Below are 22,013 nucleotides of genomic sequence, written 5' to 3'. Positions count from 1 at the left end.
AATAAGAACATAAGAAGAGCCTGCTGGATCAGGCCAGTGGCCCATCTAGTCCAGCATCCTGTTCTCACAGTGGCCAACCAGGTGCCTGGGGGAAGCCCGCAAGCAGGACCCGAGTGCAAGAACACTCTCCCCTCCTGAGGCTTCCAGCAACTGGTTTTCAGAAGCATGCTGCCTCTGACTAGGGTGGCAGAGCACAGCCATCACAACTAGTAGCCATTGATAGCCCTGTCCTCCATGAATTTGTCTAATCTTCTTTTAAAGCCATCCAAGCCGGTGGCCATTACTGCATCTTGTGGGAGCAAATTCCATAGTTTAACTATGCGCTGAGTAAAGAAGTACTTCCTTTTGTCTGTCCTGAATCTTCCAACATTCAGCTTCTTTGAATGTCCACGAGTTCTAGTATTATGAGAGAGGGAGAAGAACTTTTCTCTATCCACTTTCTCAATGCCATGCATAATTTTATACACTTCTATCATGTCTCCTCTGACCCGCCTTTTCTCTAAACTAAAAAGCCCCAAATGCTGCAACCTTTCCTCGTAAGGGAGTCGCTCCATCCCCTTGATCATTCTGGTTGCCCTCTTCTGAACCTTTTCCAACTCTAGAATATCCTTTTTGAGATGAGGCGACCAGAACTGTACACAGTATTCCAAATGCGGCTGCACCATAGATTTATACAACGGCATTATGATATCGGCTGTTTTATTTTCAATACCTTTCCTAATTATTGCTAGCATGGAATTTGCCTTTTTCACAGCTGCCGCACACTGGGTCGACATTTTCATCGTGCTGTCCACTACAACCCCGAGGTCTCTCTCCTGGTCGGTCACCGCCAGTTCAGACCCCATGAGCGTATATGTGAAATTAAGATTTTTTGCTCCAATATGCATAATTTTACACTTGTTTATATTGAATTGCATTTGCCATTTTTCCGCCCATTCACTCAGTTTGGAGAGGTCTTTTTGGAGCTCTTCGCAATCCCTTTTTGTTTTAACAACCCTGAACAATTTAGTGTCATCAGCAAACTTGGCCACTTCACTGCTCACTCCTAATTCTAGGTCATTAATGAACAAGTTGAAAAGTACAGGTCCCAATACCGATCCTTGAGGGACTCCACTTTCTACAGCCCTCCATTGGGAGAACTGTCCGTTTATTCCTACTCTCTGCTTTCTGCTTCTTAACCAATTCCTTATCCACAAGAGGACCTCTCCTCTTATTCCATGACTGCTAAGCTTCCTCAGAAGCCTTTGGTGAGGTACCTTGTCAAACGCTTTTTGAAAGTCTAAGTACACTCTGTCCACTGGATCACCTCTATCTATATGCTTGTTGACACTCTCAAAGAATTCTAATAGGTTACTGAGACAGGACTTTCCCTTGCAGAAGCCATGCTGGCTCTGCTTCAGCAAGGCTTGTTCTTCTATGTGCTTAGTTAATCTAGCTTTAATAATACTTTCTACCAGTTTTCCAGGGACAGAAGTTAAGCTAACTGGCCTGTAATTTCCGGGATCCCCTCTGGATCCCTGTTTGAAGATTGGCGTTACATTTGCCACTTTCCAGTCCTCAGGCATGGAGGAGGACCCAAGGGACAAGTTACATATTTGAGTTAGCAGATCAGTAATTTCACATTTGAGTTCTTTGAGAACTCTCGGGTGGATGCCATCCGGGCCCGGTGATTTGTCAGTTTTTATATTGTCCATTAAGCTTAGAACTTCCTCTCTCGTTACCACTATTTGTCTCAGTTCCTCAGAATCCCTTCCTGCAAATGTTAGTTCAGGTTCAGGGATCTGCCCTATATCTTCCACTGTGAAGACAGATGCAAAGAATTCATTTAGCTTCTCTGCAATCTCCTTATCGTTCTTTAGTGCACCTTTGACTCCCTTATCATCCAAGGGTTTTTTAATCATTACACCATACTTGGACTGGACAGTCCGTTTCAGGAAATGTGTGGAGTATTACCCTGAGTTGCAGGGATATATAACATATATAATATCCACATGTGTATATTAGTCTGCAGCAGGCTAACATGGCTACCCCTCTGGAAGCTATTGTAAAGGTTATAAGATAACATATATAAGTTGCCAAACACTTTAAAAATGCTATATAAATGCTTCTGCTGCTGCTGCTCCTCCTGCTGCTTTGTCTTCTTCATCTTTTTCTCCATCATCATCATCGCTAACACTCAAAATCTGTTTCTGGTTTTACTATATTGCAAAAAGGTTGACTCACAGATGTCTTCTGTGGAGAGATCCAGGAGCCCCAGATGGCTTCTCATTGTCTGGAACAACTTGACTACCATAGGGCTTGAAAGAGAAGTACAACTAGCTACCTCAGGTAGGGTTGCCAAATTGCAACCCCAATAGATGAATATCCTTTTGCCCACCCTCTTTCTGCCTTACTTCTTTTGCATTCTCTTTCCTTTCAGGTATTTTGGGATGTTAGCGTGGTAAAGATGGTGATCTGCCCTTCATATCTCAAAGAACACTAATGTCTCCCTCTTTGACCATACCTCGTTTGTAGGATGTGGAGGAGGCAGGGGCAGAATCGATAGTATAAAGTTATAGAACTGAATGTTTGGTTGTCTCCATAGCCCCATTTATTTATTTCCACATAGATGCTGCTTTCAGCTTTACAGTTCTCAAAGCTGCATACAGCAACATAAGAATAATCTTGACAAGTGATGCATATAGTTCCCAGGCCTAAACTATCAACATGAATATTTCTCAGAAGCTGATAGTTTGAACTACGAGCAGGGAAGGAGAGTGGACAAAAGGACTGGGACAGTAACAAGTAGAAGTAGCCGCACGCAGCTATCTCATCTGCTGCCTTATATGAATATGTGTGACACTTTCTCTTGGTTGCAGTCCAGTAGTTCTGCATCAGGGAGGTGGCAAGTTTTTGCCTCTGTAGATTGTGTGCACTGCAAACGTCTGGTTTTTTTTTTAAAAAAAATCATTACAAGTCACTGGAGGGTGAAAACTTTTTTTAAAACAAACTGGAAAAAATGGGTTGAGAAATAAAAAGTTTGAAATACAGACAGCAAGTAATATATTTGGTTATACATTCCTCTTATAACTAGGGCTGCTTCAAACACATGTGAGTTTCAGGCCTCAGTGTCCTCACTGATGTCTCATTTGAGCTGCCTTCTTTACCCCACTGACCCCACTTGGATGACAGATGAGACTCTGAGGCTCCTGCCTCAACTCCAACCTCCAGTACCATCAGGTTTTCTGCATATTGTAAGTTCAAGGGGGTGACTGTTCAGGTTAAGCATCTGCAGACCTGCAAGGCTTAAATCAAACTCACAAGGTATGAACGTCAATGTCAGCTAACCTGTTACACACACTGGCAAACTGATACAGTGAAGCACTAGCTTACCCCATCCTAAAGTATCATTAACATGTGTTTTTCTGTTTACTGCTTATTTGTAGTGTTATTTACTTCATTGTGATTCGAACGATATGGGTTAAGAGCAAAGCCCATGGTGTCATTGTATCCAACTGTTCTGGTAAGTAATTCGTGAAATCACTTCCAAGCATGAAAGCCCATGGCATTAAAAGGCAGTAGTGTGTAATTATCCCAGAGGTCGTTAAAAAGCCCACTGCTAATCAAATCTACATGAGTTGCCAAATGCTAAACTGCCAAGGCAATTAAACATGTGCTGATCAGGTTGGCTCATTTTACCTAGATGTAATAAGATAAAATGAATGAGCAAAGTCTTATACTACTAGCTCTGGTATAACTAGGCAAAAATACATACTGATTCTCAGCTGAGGTACACCAATCCATCACCAGTGGCTGAAACAGATTTATGGGATCAAGAGAAAAATCAGGACCCTTGCTTCTGAAATACTGATTAATCAAATAAGCATTGTCAATCTTAAAATGGAAATGAATGAACAAGATGAAGCCAAGCATACAGTTATCTTAAAGACTGCTTTAGAGACGAAAAAGAAAAACTTTGCTTATACATTTTAATGAATTCAGAATTACCTTTTCTAAATTTTTCTTTTTCCTTTGTTTTCACAAGTTCTCTCATGCAAAACTGTGCTCTGTATAAAGTTTAAACTAAGTATTTTCAGAAATCCTTCCAAACCCATCATGGCCTCACAATGATGTAGGTAATGACAACCAAGACAGAGCAGATCAGTAATAGCAGAATATTCACAAATATTCAGCAGTCTGTGATTTCTTTATTGTTTGCTATTTGAATAAGAAAATATTTGAAGCAAATTTCACATTTCCATTTTGAACATAAAATCTAACATTCAAAATCTTTATACTTGTTGGCATCTGTTGATCACTTCAATTTTTACAGACTTCACATAACAAATCTCGTGATCTATCAAGTAACATACAATTCCATTCAAAAGTCTCATGGCAGTTTTAACACAGCTACCACACTGCAAACTGACAAAATTACATGTTATCAAATGCTCTCATATACTGTACTAAATACCATTGCTGGTCTAGCCATGAGGAACATAATACCACAGATAATAAAACATTCTTCATCTAAAAAAAATTAAAAACAAAACTGGAAATAGAATAGCACTGAGGCTACCAGCAGAGAAGCAACTCGGGAAGATCATACAGAGGGCTTCTGATGCCCAATTATTCCCCAGCATTTTTTTTTTTGCAGGAGGAGAGACAGAAGAGGTTTCTTGCATCATTGCTGGCGCTGTCCACAAGCTGCCACCCTGTCCTCATGGTGAGCTTTTGGAGTAGGATAGGTTAGCAGCCAAAGGAAGTGTTAAGCTGAACACTCAGAGAGCCTCTTAAGTATTCAGCTTGAATATTCAAGGAATGCAAATGCTTTTGAGGGCAGGCACAGGGCTTTATGAAGCTTCTACAGTAGGGCAGGGAGCCTGAGGCCCGGGGGGCCAAATGCAGTCCTCCAGCTCTCCATTTGGTCCCTGGGACTCTCTTCCGGTCACACCTCCTTCCTAGTCACTCCCCTTTTCTCCAGTGCACACCCCACACTGGCCCTGCTTTGCATCTCCCTTGAGTGTTCTTATCTGACTGGAATGAATCCTTGAACTCTGATCATGCCTCTTGCTTGCCTGGATGAGGACAGAGAGGAATGTGGGACTGAGTGTCGAAACTAGCTATTTTGCCATGATCCTCTTGCTGGCAAACAGTTCTTTTAAACCGATTTGGATCCAGTTAGGCAATGAAATTTAACACCAGCTGTGCCAGTTAACACAGTTTATTCATGAGATAACAGAAGAATGCAGCAACTCAGCGTTGCAGACTTACTGTACTTAGCACTTAACAGAGCAGATATAATAAACAACCTGATCCAGCTACTGGGAGACTCTTATACTAGATCTTATCAGTAGCGGTTGCTGGATCATCAGTTACACTCTTCCTTTTGTCCAAGGTCTTACCACACGTGTGTGCAGCCTCATTTAGAGCAGTGGGCTGCCATCATTTATATACTAGTGTGCTATGTCACACAGCTAAGTCCTTCCCCTTAGCCATAACCTCATTGGCTATCTTCACTTCTCAGGGCCCCCTCCCCCATTGATTGCTTCAAGGGGGTTTGCCCAGCCAATCAGGATAAGTCGTGTGCCATCCTCATGACAGTCAGCTGCCTAGTCTGGCAGCTGATTGGTGCATTGATCATGCCTCCTTGCACTTCAGTGGTTCCACCAATCCCTGCTTCCTGTCAATCAGAATGAGTCATCCTTGAATGAGTGGCAGAGGGCGCTCTCTCTATATATGGTCTTCCTGGGCACATCCCGTATATGGATCTTCCTGCTGAATGTATGCCACAATCCACTAATCCCCCCTCCTCCTGTCAGTCTTTGTGACTCTCACAGACTTATCCCATTATAAGCTGCCATCCTGACAGTACATAGATTTAAAGCTTCTACTTATATCATATTACCATATGCCTACATTATATAAAACATATTATTAAGCAGTTTCAAGCCCTTATATAAGCTCCAGATAGGGCATTAAAGGAATAAATTGCTGGATTCCACTTATCTCTTTGAGACACAATTTCATTTGCCAAACCACTAGCCTACTGTAGAAGGGTAAAATTCACATTTGTTATTCTACCCATGTTTGCACCTGGCTGCACCCACCACAGGCATGTGGCCTCAGAAGATTGCCAAGAAGGGAATGTGGTCTGGAAAAGTTTCCTTACCCTGTTCTACAAAGCACAAACTGCATGTTTCTGGCCTGGCACAATGTGTAGAAGTGATGGACTGAGACAGGATGCCAGCGGCGTCACTAGCGGGAGTGTGGGGGGTGCGGACCTTTGGTGCACGCCCTCCCAGGGGCATGGACGAGGTGGCTGGGCTTGCGTGTGCGCGCATGCACGTGCCGGAGGGGCACCCAGCCGGAGAAGGCCTGGGAACGCCAGCGCGCCTCCCTCGCCCCGCGGATGCTGCTCCCAGTCTCACCCGCCCGCCTCCGAGGAGGAGTTGGAGCAGCCTTGCCGGGCAACGGCATGGGGTGGGGCAGCTCTGGGTGTCACCCCCCTCATGGTGACACCCGGGTGCGGGCCACACCCTCCACACCCCGGTAGTGACACCCCTGCAGGATGCACATTTCAGAAACTCTTCCCTAAGGAAATACTCCCAGGTGGACAATTTTTCACACCCCTTTGTGCTAAAGTCTTCACAGGAAGGGTGGGGAGAAGGAATATGTCCCTTTTATCAATATGATGATCCAGCTTGGCTTAATTGACTTAATGGCATAGCAGTGTAGTTGGGAATTGTGCTTGCTAGGCTGCCATTGACCAGACCTAGACCTGCTTAACTTCAGCATGACTGTGGTATTATGCACCTTCAGGCTGTGCTTTGGGGGCCATAGTTAATTTTGCATAACTGCATGACTAAAGTTGGACTAGGGCAAAAGTCTTACTGTGCAGCACCAGCAGGCAACAAAACTGTCTCTGTACTGCAGCAAGAGGCAGAGACCATTGGTTCCTGTTGCCTGACTAATGGGGATCCCTCTTCCTGCAAAAGGCATGAGCAGCAGAGTAGGGAAGACTGTGAACAGGAACCCAAAATGTCGGACGGGGAGATGGCAAACAATTCAGAGGCTCCTGAAATAACTTTGCTTTGAAAAATCAACCTCACAAAAATTTGGCACAGTGCTATTATCTTGGGCCACATTCACACCATACATTTATTCCACTTTTACAGTATTCCGCTTCAAACAGTTGTGGCTTCCCCTAAAGAATCCTGGGAAGGATAGTTTGATGCTGAGAGTTTCTAGGAGAGCCTTTTCTTCTCACAGAGCTACAATTCTCTGAGTAATTTAACAGTCAGTCCCTCTTCCTAGGGAACTCCTGCAACTGTAGCCCTGCGAGAACAGCGGTCTCCTAATAACTCTCAGCACCCTTCACAAAGTACACTTTCCAGGCTTCTTTGGGGGAAGCCATGACTATTCAAAGTGGAATAATAGTGGAATGTGGTTGTTCTGCAACAGGATGGGCTGAGGAGATGATTTTGTTTCATAGGAGGTAGCTAAATTAGATGTCTTTGCAACTATTTACAAGCTACATCAGATAGCTATTTACATATTTTCTTATCATATAATCACACCTATGATAAAAAATATCCCAAAAGATTTTTTTTCTTTTTGATTTTGTTTTGTTTTAGAATGCTATAGCATACCCAGGTCCTTGTCATAGGCTAAGTGATTGTGCATTGTGTAAGAACTGAAATAAAGAATCAAATAAATAATGGGGTGAACAGGTTAGATGAGATTAAGGGAAATAGGTATTGTGAAATTGCTCAACTTTATTTATTCTAAAATGATTCAGTAGTATAGCCTGAGTCATAGAAATTCCTGCTGTGTAGATACAATTAACATTTCTTGGGCAATTTGATCAATTGGGCAATTTTATGAGAGAAATGCCACATTCTAATTATGCCTATGTATTTTTATTTTTTGCGTCTCTTTGCAGATGGCAAATTCCGTGCTAGCTACACCCATCGAGGACTCATATCAAAGGCTAAAATCAAAGCTATCAAATACAGTGTGGTCATAATTTTGGGTAAGTGACAACTAGGAGTGGAAGGAACTGTCAATTTCAGTTCTCTTGGCTTCTCATTTTTCCAGTCTTAAATTCACTTCTGTGGCAATTTGAATATTTTTTTTAAAAAATTCCTTATGAAAATTCTTCAGCATTGTGGTGCACATTTCTCCTAATAAACATATTTTGAATGCAGTTTTGACTAATGTATACATTTTTGGAAGAGAGAAGACTCAACTAGCACTCTGCTCTCTGACAATTAACTTAAAATATGCAAAAAGCCTTCCTCTAAAATATTCAATTCCCTGCCTGCAGTCTGAAGTGATACAATTTAGGAACAGTTTTGCCCTCAGATCTCCTAGTTTGTGTGAATCTGTGCAGCCGTCCTTCGCCACTTAAACTGAGATGAAACAGAAATGCAAAAGGAAGATGCTGCTACTGACTCTCAATTGGGATAGATTAAGGCAGCATTATGGAGACCATTTTGTTTAGCCTGGTGTGCTGTAGATGAACCTTTTGCTTACCCAGCTGATGTCCACTTCTGCAGTGTTAAAAGCAACCCATCATGGCAACACACTCCTAGATTGTCTGGCATCAACACAATCAAGTCCTGTCTATTTGCTCTGTTTCTCCCCTGATAATAAATGAGCGCTTCTTTCTCTGTATAGCAGGATCATCTCTCTGTGCTTTTCCAAGTTCCTGAAATCCCTACATCTGTTAAAACCATCTGTGTAGCAGCAAAAGATAATCTTTGTCAAGTAGCATCACTGAGGGTGTGCAATCCCCTCCCACCCCCTGCATGCCTCTGTACTTCATACTTCATGTTGCTATTTATTGATTTGTCTTGAACTTTTCTGTGTGACCCAGGCAGTTTCACACTCAGGGTGAGCAAAATAAATCCATAAAGCAACAACAAAAAATGATTACAAAATCAATTAAAAAAAAAATCAGCAGGGGGGGCTGACTTGAAATAAAACTGCAATTGCTTCTGAGAAGCGTTCACACACAACTCCAAATTGCAATACAATTGCTCAAGAGAAGCACAGGATAGGGACATAGGAAGTTGTCTTATAGCAGGGATGGGACACCTTTGGCCCTCCGGATGTTGCTTGACTACAACTTCCACTATCCCTGACCATTGGCCGTGCATACAAGAGTTGCAGTGCAACAACATCTGAAGGGCCACAGGTTCCCTCCCCTGGCTATACTAACAGTGCAATCCAAAGCCAAGATCCACTGGGATGAGAAAGGTTGGATTTGGTGGATCTTGGGCTTTCCTGGCAGAGCCCCTTACCACAGTTGAGTCAGAGATATGCTGGTATAAATCCCTCACCCTTGCTCAGCCAGGGCTCAGCCAGCTGAACTTATGCTGGTGTAAGTCCCCCAAAAGGGGCATTTGGGGTGGTCAGGGACAGGACAAGGCAAGAAGAGACATACCTGAATTTAGCCAGCCAAAAGAGTGGTGTACATCAAATTCCTCCTAAATAGAGTTTGGAATAGGGGTAACTTAAGCCAGTGTAATTTGACATTTGATATTGGCACAGTACAGTAAACGATTTGCTTGTCTTATAATCTTATAAACTATTATCCCCTGATGAAGGCCTGTAGATAACAGGCTGAAACGTGTTGGGTTTTATCAAAAATTAAAAAGTTCCTATTTTCCAGCATCTTGGTCTTTGACCCCTTTTTTGAATTCTCTTTTGGATGCTAGCCACCCTCTGCTTATTCAGTATTTACACTGACTTGCCATGATGCTCTGAGCTGCCATGATGACAGGAGTGTTACTCTTTGCCAGCCCTACATGGAGATGGACGGGATTGAATCTCAAGAGTTGTTTTTTTTTTCATGGAAACCATGTGCTCAGTCAACTGAGCTATAGCGCTTTCCCATTTGCAGAAACAATATAAGTGCAGTTAACCCGAGAAGTGGCTGTCCCCCCTCCCAAGAAAGGTGGTTCATACAGGAGGCCATATTCCTGCTGGTATGCTGAGGCCTGACTATGTCAGGCAGTATGTATTTCACACATCTGCGCTTGACCACAGCAAAGTGGTCATACAACAGGTCCATTCCTGTTGTACAATTCTGGATAAACCAATTATTCTCACTCCCAGAAAAAAGTTTTATTAAAACAGTAGCCACCTGGATATCCTATCATCTTAACTGAAAGACTGAAAACATTAATTGAATTAGATAGGAGTGTGTAAATACATCAGTGACTTAATAGATGTGATGTAGGGTCAGAGAGCCCAGTGGTCCTCGGTCTGCCAAGCAGTAATGCAGGTAGACAATTTCAGACTCTTTTGCAGGGGTCCTCTTTAGATGATCACTTATTTCAAAATATGGTAAGACAGCCCTGCTGCGTTTTGGCGCCCTCCTGAGGAGTGGGGTCCAAGGCTCCTGCCCTGAGGGCACTATTGCTACCAGTAAGTGGAAAGCAGTGGTTTGTTTATCTATGTATTTGTTACATTTCTATCCCACCTTTCCTTCAAGGAGCTCAAGGTGGCATACATGGTTCTCCTCCCTCTCCATTTTATCCTCACAACAGCCCTGTGAGGTAGGTTAGGCTGAGAGACTGTGATTGGCCCAAGGTCACCCAGCAAGCTTCATGGCTGAGTGGGGATTTGAACCTTGGTCTCTTAAGTCCTAGACATACACTCTAACCATAATGCCACACTGGCTCTGGTTGTGTATCCATCTTGTATTTGATTACCCAGAAGCTAATTTTTAATTTTGGGGAAGATGTTTCCTGGAAGATTCCCTTGAAACTGATATGAACATGCCTCCTTTCCTTTTTTCCCTCTCCCTATCTCCAGACATACAGACGGAGTGGCCCCTGTCAGCCAAGATGTTTGATTTCCTTTTTTTTTCTTATTTAAACTTGAATATTCATTTGCTATAGAGGCTAATCAAAGCGAAAATGCAAGAATCTCTGGCTTTGGTGCTGGAATTTATACTGATGTGATTAGACTGGCTGTTAACTCAGGGGACTCATTAGGAAGCACTCCCTGGCATTTGATAATGATTTAATTGGATATGCATTTGTGTTTAATGTAATTATATTGCAGTTGTTCAATGCTTTTTGTTTGTCTGGATAAGTCCAGAGGGGCAGGTAAATTGATACAACAGGGCTGTGCACCACATCTTTTCTTCTTAACGAGTCTCTGCAAATGAGGATGTTACAGCTGAACATTCCTGCTCCTTTGCCAGGGAACATTGGGGAATTTGCAATAAATGGATTATGCAGAGAGTGACGCTTAGTTCCTTTCTGCAAGATCCATAAGCGGATGTAGGAATGCCTTTGAGGTTCTCGGCTTAGAAGGCAAAGGCCTTTCAGTATTTAATCATTGCTATCCATTAAAAGAGATTGTTACAGTTTTTTTTTTAAAAAAGCTGTTCTTTAAAAAACCCCAAACAGATCTGTATATTTACAGTGAGATTATTTGTGTTGCCCTAAAAGCCGGGTCCTTTTGAGAGATAGGAACACCTAAACCCATTGAAATAGGATGATTGGATGCAAAAGAGGAGAGGTCTTCTGCACTTTTAATAGTTGTGTAAAAGAGGGGAATTCAGCAGGTGTTGCTTGCATGAAAACAACAGATTTAGGCACATCTTGCTTGCATCAGATTAGGCTACAAAAGTTTACGTCAACCAGACTTAATAGCAATTCTTTTGGTGAGAAAAATTGCGTATTTGTGACAAGCCAGTTTTGCTTAGATCTCCCAGGGTTACTTATCTCATTAAACTGAGTACATTTCAAAGGATTCCCTTGGTTTCTTGCAGCATTTGTGCTCTGCTGGAGTCCTTACTTTCTTTTTGATATTCTGGACAACTTCAGTGTCCTCCCTGAGACCAAAGAACGCTTCTATGCAGCAGTGATTATTCAGAATCTGCCAGCTTTGAACAGTGCCATCAATCCCATCATATACTGTATCTTCAGCAACACCCTTTGCCATGCTTTCAGGTACTGGATTTTTGGGGGGGGGGGTTTCCTCTAATAGTATTTAAATATCCAAAATCCCACCAAATAAGTGCCTGGCTACACATTATCCTCCCCAGGTGAGTGATATTAAGTTGATAAAAGCTCGTAGGATAGAAAATGCAGGCAGGCAGAGAAAGCTGGGAAGGGTAAAAATCACACACACTGAAGGAAGCGCTGCTCCCTAGGATTTAGAAGGGGAGAAATCAGACCTCTGGGGTTTTTTTGTATGGAACAGCATGCAATATGTGAGCACCACCACCCCAGTCTGAAGTGGTACAGCCCAGATCATTTGCTGTTTGTGAGAATTATGCTAAGTTTCACATTTCTGTTTGAAGGGCTGTCATAGGACAGCTCTCTGTTCGAAGGAGTGCTCTGTTGGAAGGGCTCCCCAGTCCACATCAAGTTTAAAGATAAAGAATACTGAAAAGGGAGAGCAGGGGACTTGAAGTCACCCAGCAACAAGGACAGCAGACTGAACAAGCAGGAACACGTGTCACCTGCAGCTTTCCTCACTATGTAACGTGTTGCATTTCAATTAGAGCAATTATTGCAAAATTTGCATCTAGACCAGGGGCAGCTAACTTTTTTTGGCCCAAAGGCCACATTCATCCTTGGACAGCCTCCTGGGAGCCATATGTCAGTAGTGGGTGTGATGAAACATGAATGTGGCCATTCCATTCTCTCTCTCTCTCTCTCTCTCTCTCTCTCTCCCCCCCCTCTCTCTCTCCCCTCTCTCCCTCTCTCCCCCCTCTCTCTCCCCCTCTCCCTCTCCCCCCCTCTCTCTCTCTCTCTCACACACACACACACACACACACTCCTGCCCCCATTTGCTAGGTGCAAAACAGCTCAGAAGAGAGAGTATTGCCCCCTCCCTGCTCATTAAATGATTATTCTGATCATTTGAGAGGGGCATCCCCATCAGTGGTTTAAACCTCTCCACTCCTCCCAGTGCCATATCTACTTATTTATTTTGCCACCACTCCCCAAATTAGGGGCCCAGAAAAAAATTGCTAGAGGGAGTGGATCTGGCCACCCCAATCTAGACATAAAAATTGGCATATGCACATTTTATGTAAATCGACCGGTGTGCTTCCTCTTTTTGGTGAATTGTAAGCGTTCACCCTAAGCCCATAAATGTCTACTCAGAACTAGTTAATTGGGCCTTACTCCCAGATAAGTGGGCACTGTCATGAATCCCTACCGTCAAGGAACAGGGACCATGCGTCAGACCCAAACCCCACCCTTAAGGAAATGGGACTGGAACCGAAAAATACCAATTCACCCCTGCCAAGGCTGTGCAATCCAACACCAACCCTGCAAGGTAGAAGGTAGGCTGCCACCACCCCTGTTACTGGTCCACTCAGAGCCAGGGGATCTCTGAGCCCAGGCAATAGGTAAAACCAAGATCCTATGAGGCAAGAGCCACAGTTACACTCCTTGCCAGGAACCTCTGGTTTAATACCTCAATTTAGAGTTAGGCTTTTAACTTCTTTCTCCCTCTTTGGTAGTTACATGACTGAGATGGTCAAGGTGCTGAATTCAGAACCACCCTTTCTCTCAATGAACACACCAGGTTAAATAGAAGTAGCTTTATTAAAATATATAAGTGCACATCAAATATATAGCAGCAAGTAATCCTTTAAGACCATACACCCAAACAGGGGTTTTGGTACAAACAAGAGGATTCAGAGACACAACAAGAAAATAACAACCTTTTCTAGCCTAATACTTACACATGAGGTAGATGGTTGCAATGACTACTCTCCTAAGAGAGGTTGGCATCAGAACAAGAAGAATGGAACCCTGCGTAGTTGCCTCTCATAGGCAACTCTTAGGGGACCAGGAACCCTTTAGGTCAACTTCAGGGAACAAAAACTTTGGGATTCCAGCCCTATACTTAAGGGAAAGGATCCTAACGGTCCCAGATTAATTATCCAATCAGGAATGGGCTGATGTAACCCCTTTCTAGATGTTTCTCCCTTTTGCGTGCCTTCAGGCCCCCCTCCCAACCATGTTTCAAACTTCACAGGCCAAGAATGACCTTGAGTGCTAGGCACTTGCTAATCAGCACAGATAGCCAGGTGTTCATGTTTAGGCTTCTTCTTAACCGTCCTCAGCTGGAAAGTGAAACTCAGGATTTTGCTTTGTCAGAGGCCTGTTTTTTCCTAACTGTAGAATCTCCCAGAGCCCCTTGCTTGAGCCAAGATATTACTTATGAGATTTTTTTTAATAACTCATGAACATATACAGGTTCATGACACGCCCCTTTTCGGGAAGATGATGTCAGAACTCTGAACAGTTCTGCTTCATCGCCACAGCAACCAGGGATAAAAAAAAAAAATCAGAAATTTACAATCAATACATCAAAATGCACAATATACATCATTAAAAGAAAAATATATTAATACAATAAAGCAAGTGAGCTACTTCTTGACTTATGCCTTCTACATAGGTTTCAAAAGCTATAAAGAAAATATTACAAAATAACACCTAAGAGAAAAATTAAGGGACCCTTAAAATACCCAAAAATGTGAGACAGTAAAAAAGAAGACTTTATTAAATGAATAAAGAGATAAGATAAAAAATGGGGTAATCCAAAAGCTGGTCCAAAATCCAAAAAAGGTCATAAGCCATAAAATCAAATAGGGATCCAAAAAGCCATGTTAAAAGCATAAAAGAGTAAAACAACGTCTAAAAACAGTCCAAAGGTCATCAGAGCCGTGAATCAGTCAGTGGGATAGGTATGAGCCAAAATATCAGTCAACTGGAACAGGTAAGTGAGATAAGGCATCAGCTACTACGTTATCACGCCCTTTTATGTACTGGATCGAAAAATCAAAATCTTGGAGGGCTAGACTCCAACGCAACAATTTCTGGTTGGAATTCTTCATCCTGTTTAACCAGCACAAGGGTGAATGGTCTGTCTGCAATTGAAAATGATGTCCCCATAGGTACGGGCGTAACTTGTCCAGAGCCCAGACCAAAGCAAGACACTCCTTTTCAATGGTGGCCAAATTGCACTCCCTCTGAATCAATTTCTTACTGAGGTATGCAATGGGGTGTAAATCTCCAGCAGCATCCCTTTGGAGCAAAGCAGCGCCAAGCCCAAAATTTGATGCATCAGTCTGAACCACAAAGGGATTTGAAAAATCAGGAGCTTTCAAGACAGGATAATTTACTAGCAAAGTCTTCAAGGCATCAAAAGCACTTTGACACTTATCAGTCCAAATAACACTCATTGGCATGGTCTTTTTGCACAAATCAGTTAAGGGGGTAGCAATACTGCTAAAGTGTGGGGCAAATTTCCGATAGTACCCTGCCAGTCCCAAAAAGGACTGAACCTGTTTCTTGGTTTTTGGAACAGGCCAATTTTGTATAACTTTGATCTTAGCTTCCAGGGGTTTTACACAATTCTGCCCCACCCTATGACCGAGATAAACAACTTCCCCCAGCCCAAATTGGCATTTCTGAGCCTTGATGGTCAGTCCAGCACTCTGCAGTCTCTGTAAAACAATTCTCAAGTGATTAATATGCAAATCCCAGTCAGAACTAAAGATGGCAATATCGTCCAGATAAGCGCAAGAAAATTCGCCTAGTCCATTAATCACGGAATTAATAAGCCTCATAAACGACGCTGGAGCGTTTTGAAGTCCGAATGGAAGGACCTTGAACTGGAACAGCCCCATATGCGTAATAAAAGCAGATTTTGCAGCTGCGTCCCCATCCAGAGGTACTTGCCAATACCCCTTGGTCAAGTCCAAAGTGGTGATGTATTTTGCTGCTCCCAGCTTTTCTATTAAATAATCCATCCTAGGCAAAGGATACGGATCCACCTGGGAAATCTGATTCAACTTCCTGTAATCCACACAGAAACGCACTTCATTAGCTTTCCGTTTAGCCACTAACACAATAGGGGAGGACCAGGGGCTAGTAGAGGGTTCAATAACTCCCATGTCCAACATAGCTTGGATTTCCCTCTCTACCACCTCAGCATTCCGTCCCGTAACATGATAGGGAGAAGATTGGATGGGAGGATGATCCCCAGTATCAATAGAATGCATAGCTAAGTCAGTCCTCCCAGGCTTACTGGAAAACATGATTTTAAACTCAGACAGGACTTGGAATAATTGATTTTGCTGTTTTTGAGTCAAACCCTCAGGCAGGGTAGCTTCAGCTATTCCCCCTTCTTGTTGACTCTCAGCGACTAAGTCCAAAGCATCCTCTGCAAGTTCACACACATTGGTGCAAGCCAAAACCAAGTGTTCATTAAGAGAATTAGATTTCACAGTCTTTAGTAAAGCAGTTGGATAAGTTTCAGTCTCACTTTTACAACTCTGAAGGCTTCCATCCTTCAATAAAACTGTCTCAATTTCTTGAGAGCTAGCAGACAGTAGCTTGCATTCCTTCAGCCCCCCTGCTCTGGGCTGTAAAGTGGAACTTTTTTCCTGCGGCTTCCGTAGGCTCACAGCCTTCTCATCGCCATCTAATGGCCATTTCTCCACATTGCACTCCAAAGTGTCTAACAGGGCTTGAGACCTAGTAAGAGCATCCATCTTGGCTCTACGTACGGTCTCTTGCTGGTTTAAAAAAAGCACGTCAACTCCTACTAAGATGTCCCATAAACTCTGAGTTGGGTGAACTATAACTCTGTGGTGCCCAGTCCAATTCTTGTATGCAAGCACCACTTCGGCTACAGCGGCTCGAACTGTCTTTTGACCATAAGTGGTAACAGTCATTCTAAGTCCAGGAACATATTGTTCTGGCTTTATCAAATGTTCAGCCACGCTGGTTATCTCACTTCCAGTATCTACTCACCCCATGACCTTAATACAGTTAACATATATGGGCTCTGAGAACTGCGTTTGAACCCATTCTTTACATTCCGGTGAAAGGGGTTTTGGGGAGCCTTTCTCCGGAGACAAGCTGTTCTTTCCTCCTCCCTTTGTGTCCCCTCAGGCATGTTGAACAACACTCACCAAGATGGCTTTGACTGCAGGCCCACGAGGAGTTTCAGGGCGGTCTTGTGAGTTTGGAGCGGAGAATACAAAGTCGGATTCTTCCCCATCATTTTCTTCCACTGACGACCAAGATGAAATTTCTGGAGGCTCTTCCCCAGGTGCGTCCAAGTCTCTCACACGTACGACCGGCACAACCTTTGGGTTCTTCCTCACAGTGGGGGTAGGTTTAGGCAAAACCTCAGCACAGAAATTAGCTTTATGTCCCTCTTTTCTGCACTTTATTGCCTCTAAAGAGTTATTTTGTAATCCAGGCACCAACAAGGTAGAGGCTGCTTTGGGGAATCTCGCCCCTCCTGATGGTTGCCATGGTTTCTGCATTCCTGAAGTCTCTCACCCAAGCGGCTTGGCAGGAACGTTCTCAGATTTCCGAAATGGAGCAAACTTCTCACCTCCTGCTCTGTTTTTAAACATTCTGTCCGCTAAAGTGCCAGCTTCGGCAAGCGTTTGGGGTTGTTGATCCCTGACCAAAGCTGCCAGCTCTCAAGGAAGTCATTTAAAAAACATTTCTTTAGGTCTAAAACTTGGCCTCGGGTCATAGCGTCTGCAATATTAGCCCAGCGCTCTGCATTTCTGCCCATCCTGGCTGAAAATGCTGCAAAGCTCTCCTTGGGCTTCTTCTGGTCTGCTTCCCAGCGCCGAAAGCAGTCTTCAGCAGTCATAGCAAAATGTGATCTAGCTAAGGTGTAAAAATGATCAAAGTCATCAGCAAATTCCTCAGGAATGGAATTTAAAAGTTCGCGAAGCTCACCTTCAGCATTAATTCTTAATGCACTCATCCAATGCCTTTTTGCTATGCCTTGATCTCTGTAAGCATGGGTAAAAACTTGAAAATAGGTAAAGATGTCATCCGTCTCACGGAAGGTCAGAAAAGCCTTTTTATAGAGGTTGTCTCTGCTCACGAGCAAAACTCTCTCGACTCCGGCGGTCTTCCTTCATAGCCTTAAATTGTATAGTCAGCAACTGCATTTGTTTTGCTAGGTAACGTTGCAGACTTTTGGGCAGTTCTTCCTCTTCCTCATCAGAGGCTTCTTCCTCCTCCTCTTCCTTGCTTTCCTCAACTTGTTTAATCACGGTATCCTCCTCATACACAGGAGGCTGAGCTGTAACTATCGAAGCAGACACGCCTTCCTCCAGCTGTTCAAGCCGTCGAGGTAGCTCTCTTTCTGCCCTCTCTGCCACTTCTGTGACTTCAGTAGCCCCATTCTTTTGGGATCTGGTTTGAATTTTCTGTGACATTCTGCACTAGCCTCACTACCCAAAGTAATAAACGGTTGTGTCAGAAGTCTCTTTTTAATTTATAGCTTGCTGCAAGGCACTTATCTCACACAGTGTGTTCACTAAGAGCAAGAATGGTCTTGATCCCACCGCTAACACCATGTCATGAATCCCTACCATCAAGGCACAGGGACCATGCGTCAGACCCAAACCCCACCCTTAAGGAAATGGGACTGGAACCGAAAAATACCAATTCACCCCTGCCAAGGCTGTGCAATCCAACACCAACCCTGCAAGGTAGAAGGTAGGCTGCCACCACCCTTGTTACTGGTCCACTCAGAGCCAGGGGATCTCTGAGCCCAGGCAATAGGTAAAACCAAGATCCTATGAGGCAAGAGCCACAGTTACACTCCTTGCCAGGAACCTCTGGTTTAATACCTCAATTCAGAGTTAAGCTTTTAACTTCTTTCTCCCTCTTTGGTAGTTACATGACTGAGATGGTCAAGGTGCTGAATTCAGAACCACCCTTTCTCTCAATGAACACACCAGGTTAAATAGAAGTAGCTTTATTAAAATATATAAGTGCACATCAAATATATAGCAGCAAGTAATCCTTTAAGACCATACACCCAAACAGGGGTTTTGGTACAAACAAGAGGATTCAGAGACACAACAAGAAAATAACAACCTTTTCTAGCCTAATACTTACACATGAGGTAGATGGTTGCAATGACTACTCTCCTAAGAGAGGTTGGCATCAGAACAAGAAGAATGGAACCCTGCGTAGTTGCCTCTCATAGGCAACTCTTAGGGAACCAGGAACCCTTTAGGTCAACTTCAGGGAACAAAAACTTTGGGATTCGAGCCCTATACTTAAGGGAAAGGATCCTAACGGTCCCAGATTAATTATCCAATCAGGAATGGGCTGATGTAACCCCTTTCTAGATGTTTCTCCCTTTTGCGTGCCTTCAGGCCCCCCTCCCAACCATGTTTCAAACTTCACAGGCCAAGAATGACCTTGAGTGCTAGGCACTTGCTAATCAGCACAGATAGCCAGGTGTTCATGTTTAGGCTTCTTCTTAACCGTCCTCAGCTGGAAAGTGAAACTCAGGATTTTGCTTTGTCAGAGGCCTGTCTTTTCCTAACTGTAGAATCTCCCAGAGCCCCTTGCTTGAGCCAAGATATTACTTATGAGATTTTTTTAATAACTCATGAACATATACAGGTTCATGACAGGCACTGTACAAGGTTCTTTCAGTATTGGCAGTCCCTCCCCCACCTAACATGTTTAGATTGCAGACGCTTTCCAGGAAATTGTTCCTGGCTATTTATTATGAACATTACTCTTTATCTCGCCTCACCACTAGCCTGTCAGTTTTTACTTTTTAGGCTATTGTGGCAGTTCTCACAGCTCTCCACCACTGTGAGGTGCAGCCACATTTATTTTCCTTGTGTTGGAAACCACGGATTGGGAAGGGCTGTCTGATCTGTATGCTTCTGTTGAGGTCACTGGAAACCGACCAATGAAGTCATCAGCTAGCAGTGGTCTCTTCACAGGCTCTGGCTTATACAATGCATAACAGGCCCTCTCCACTGTTTCTGCTGGGTGACACTTTGGGTTGAGAGAAGTGAAGCAACACACTTATATTATACTCAGAATAGCAAAGATCTTTCATTTAGGTATCATATGTAAATGAGTTATGCTGATGTTAAGGGCAGGGATTTTGTGACCATGAAAAGTAAGCTATTAAGGTAGAATTCCTTTGAATTCTTTGACACTTTCAAGGAATGTTGACAAAAGCAGCATTGCTATGCTATCAGTCTCAACACTCACACAGGCTGAGAATCACTATGCTCAAAGCAAAGCAGAAACATAAATATCTCCTATGTGGATGCATCCCTATCTTGCACACCTGTGCAACTCATGGCCAGCCATGTAGGGCATCTTTCAGAGGCTAGATAAAACCTCATCCTCCTGGGACTGCATAAAAGAGGACTTGCCAAACACCTGGGAGGCAAGAACACATGCCAGGGGGGTCTATGTCTCACCTGGTGAGTCACCTGTGATACTGTAGTACAGACCTGCTGTATGTGATCCAATTCACTTCAAAGGAACAAAACATTCAGGTGGAAACATGAGGAACATGTGGGGTTGTGGGTTGCAATATACGACTTGTATCTAATGTAGTGCTAAGTAACATTCTGTTAGTGCAAGGATTTATGCTTTCACTCCTCTCCTCTCCCCACGCACCCAGTAAATCTGTTCTGGAGTCTCCACAACCCTCCGGGGCAGATTTGGGGAGGGTGCAGAACATGCATGGGGGAGGAGAAAGAGAAAGCATCAATTCTTGTGCTAATGGAACAAATGCATTGGATATTGCTCTTTATATATAATCTTGCCAAAAGGAGCAAGTGCCCACCGTCCTCTACAGCAGGCCTGCATAACTTCTGACCCAGTTGCCTGAGTGCAGCCCACTAGCCATCTGTAGTAGCCCATTTAACACTCAACCAACCTGCCAGTCTTGTTGCTGCTGTAAACAAAGGAACTTGCCACTGCTGGGCAGTGCTTGGCTTTCTGAGCCGTGAGTTATGCAGGCCTGTGGATTCATTTCAATTTTCACATTATTGTTCTTTTTTTTTTCTCCAGGCAAAGAAGATCAGGAAATCTGGGGGTTTTCAGAGACAGAACTGAAGGACAAGAGATGCAGGCTCTATCCAAGCCAGAATATATTTAGAGATCAGATGTGATTACAAAGACCGCGTTGATTCTGAGGGGTGAAATAAAAATCTCATCGGTGTTCAGAAATCTAGGAGGAACAAATGAGGAAAAAAAACTCATTCCTGTACACAAATCACCACCCTCTAAAGCAGGCCTGCACCACTTCTGACCCAATTGCCTGGGTGTAGCCCACCAGCCACCTAACAGTCAACTTGCCAGTCTTGCTGCTACCGGTCTTGTTGAACTCAGGCAATTGGGGCAGAAGTTATGCGGGGGGGGGCTTGTCACTTGGCTTGGTGAGCCACGAGTTATGCAGGTCTGCCCTATAGTGACATGCCAGCAAGTCTCTCTTTCTCTTTCACATTTCAATTGACAGCTGATGGGAGGGAGCAGGAAAAATGGCAGCACTCAGGGTTACGTTCAGATGTCTCCGGGACTTCAGAACTTGCTAAGCTGAACTTTTTCTGGGAACCGTGTCCTATACTTCTTCAGCATTTGTTTTCAAAAATCTCCGTTTTAAAAACTATGGATGATACAATCAAATAGTTATTCTTCCCATAGACACACTGGGGTAATATTCACCTTTCACCTTGGCTCCCATATGTAAAATTGTGTTCCTGCCATGGCTGAAGCTTGCATGCAGTATTGTTGTTGCTCATTCCAGCTCAGACTTCTGCTTTGCAAAGTTCCCAGTAGGAACAGATGTTTGAAGTCACCATGTTGACACTGAACATAAGCGCACTGATCCCATAAAGATTCATTCTACATATAAGCAAACAGTTTGTCTCCCTTCTAAATGAAATAATATGCATAGGATGGGAGTGTGCTACTTTTTGCACCAGGGAAATATTAGGAAGCATGTAGTTGTATTGGCATTGTACTCCGCTTGCATGTGGCAAAGCAAGATATTGACCTGCTGGAAAACATAGTTGGTATCATTAGAAGAATACCGCTAGAGTGATACTGGTGAGAGTGCCACCAGTGCAGCTTAGTTTGTACATCCCAGTTCTATAGTATCCCCGTGTCAGCTGCTTCCCCAGCAAGAGCACATCCACAGGAGAGGGGTCAAACTTACCTGCTCCAGGCCAT

General features: G+C 43.5%; 1 protein-coding gene across 1 annotated transcript in view; it reads left to right on the top strand.

The window, feature by feature from the left end:
- The window catches only part of NPSR1 (neuropeptide S receptor 1), a 41,011-nt gene extending 19,578 nt beyond the window's left edge, over window positions 1–21,433 (top strand). Inside the window, exons 5-8 of the mRNA XM_061586216.1 lie at window positions 3,426–3,502; window positions 7,925–8,014; window positions 11,774–11,954; window positions 20,853–21,433. Coding sequence (XP_061442200.1) covers window positions 3,426–3,502; window positions 7,925–8,014; window positions 11,774–11,954; window positions 20,853–20,940 — 436 coding nt within the window. The 3' untranslated portion in view covers window positions 20,941–21,433. The remainder of the gene's footprint in view (window positions 1–3,425; window positions 3,503–7,924; window positions 8,015–11,773; window positions 11,955–20,852) is intronic.
- The last annotated feature ends 580 nt before the right edge of the window (window positions 21,434–22,013 follow it).

Source organism: Rhineura floridana, chromosome 10, assembly GCF_030035675.1.
Source record: "Rhineura floridana isolate rRhiFlo1 chromosome 10, rRhiFlo1.hap2, whole genome shotgun sequence".
NCBI classification, from domain to species: domain Eukaryota; kingdom Metazoa; phylum Chordata; class Lepidosauria; order Squamata; family Rhineuridae; genus Rhineura; species Rhineura floridana.
This window is presented reverse-complemented; position numbering and strand designations above follow the sequence as displayed.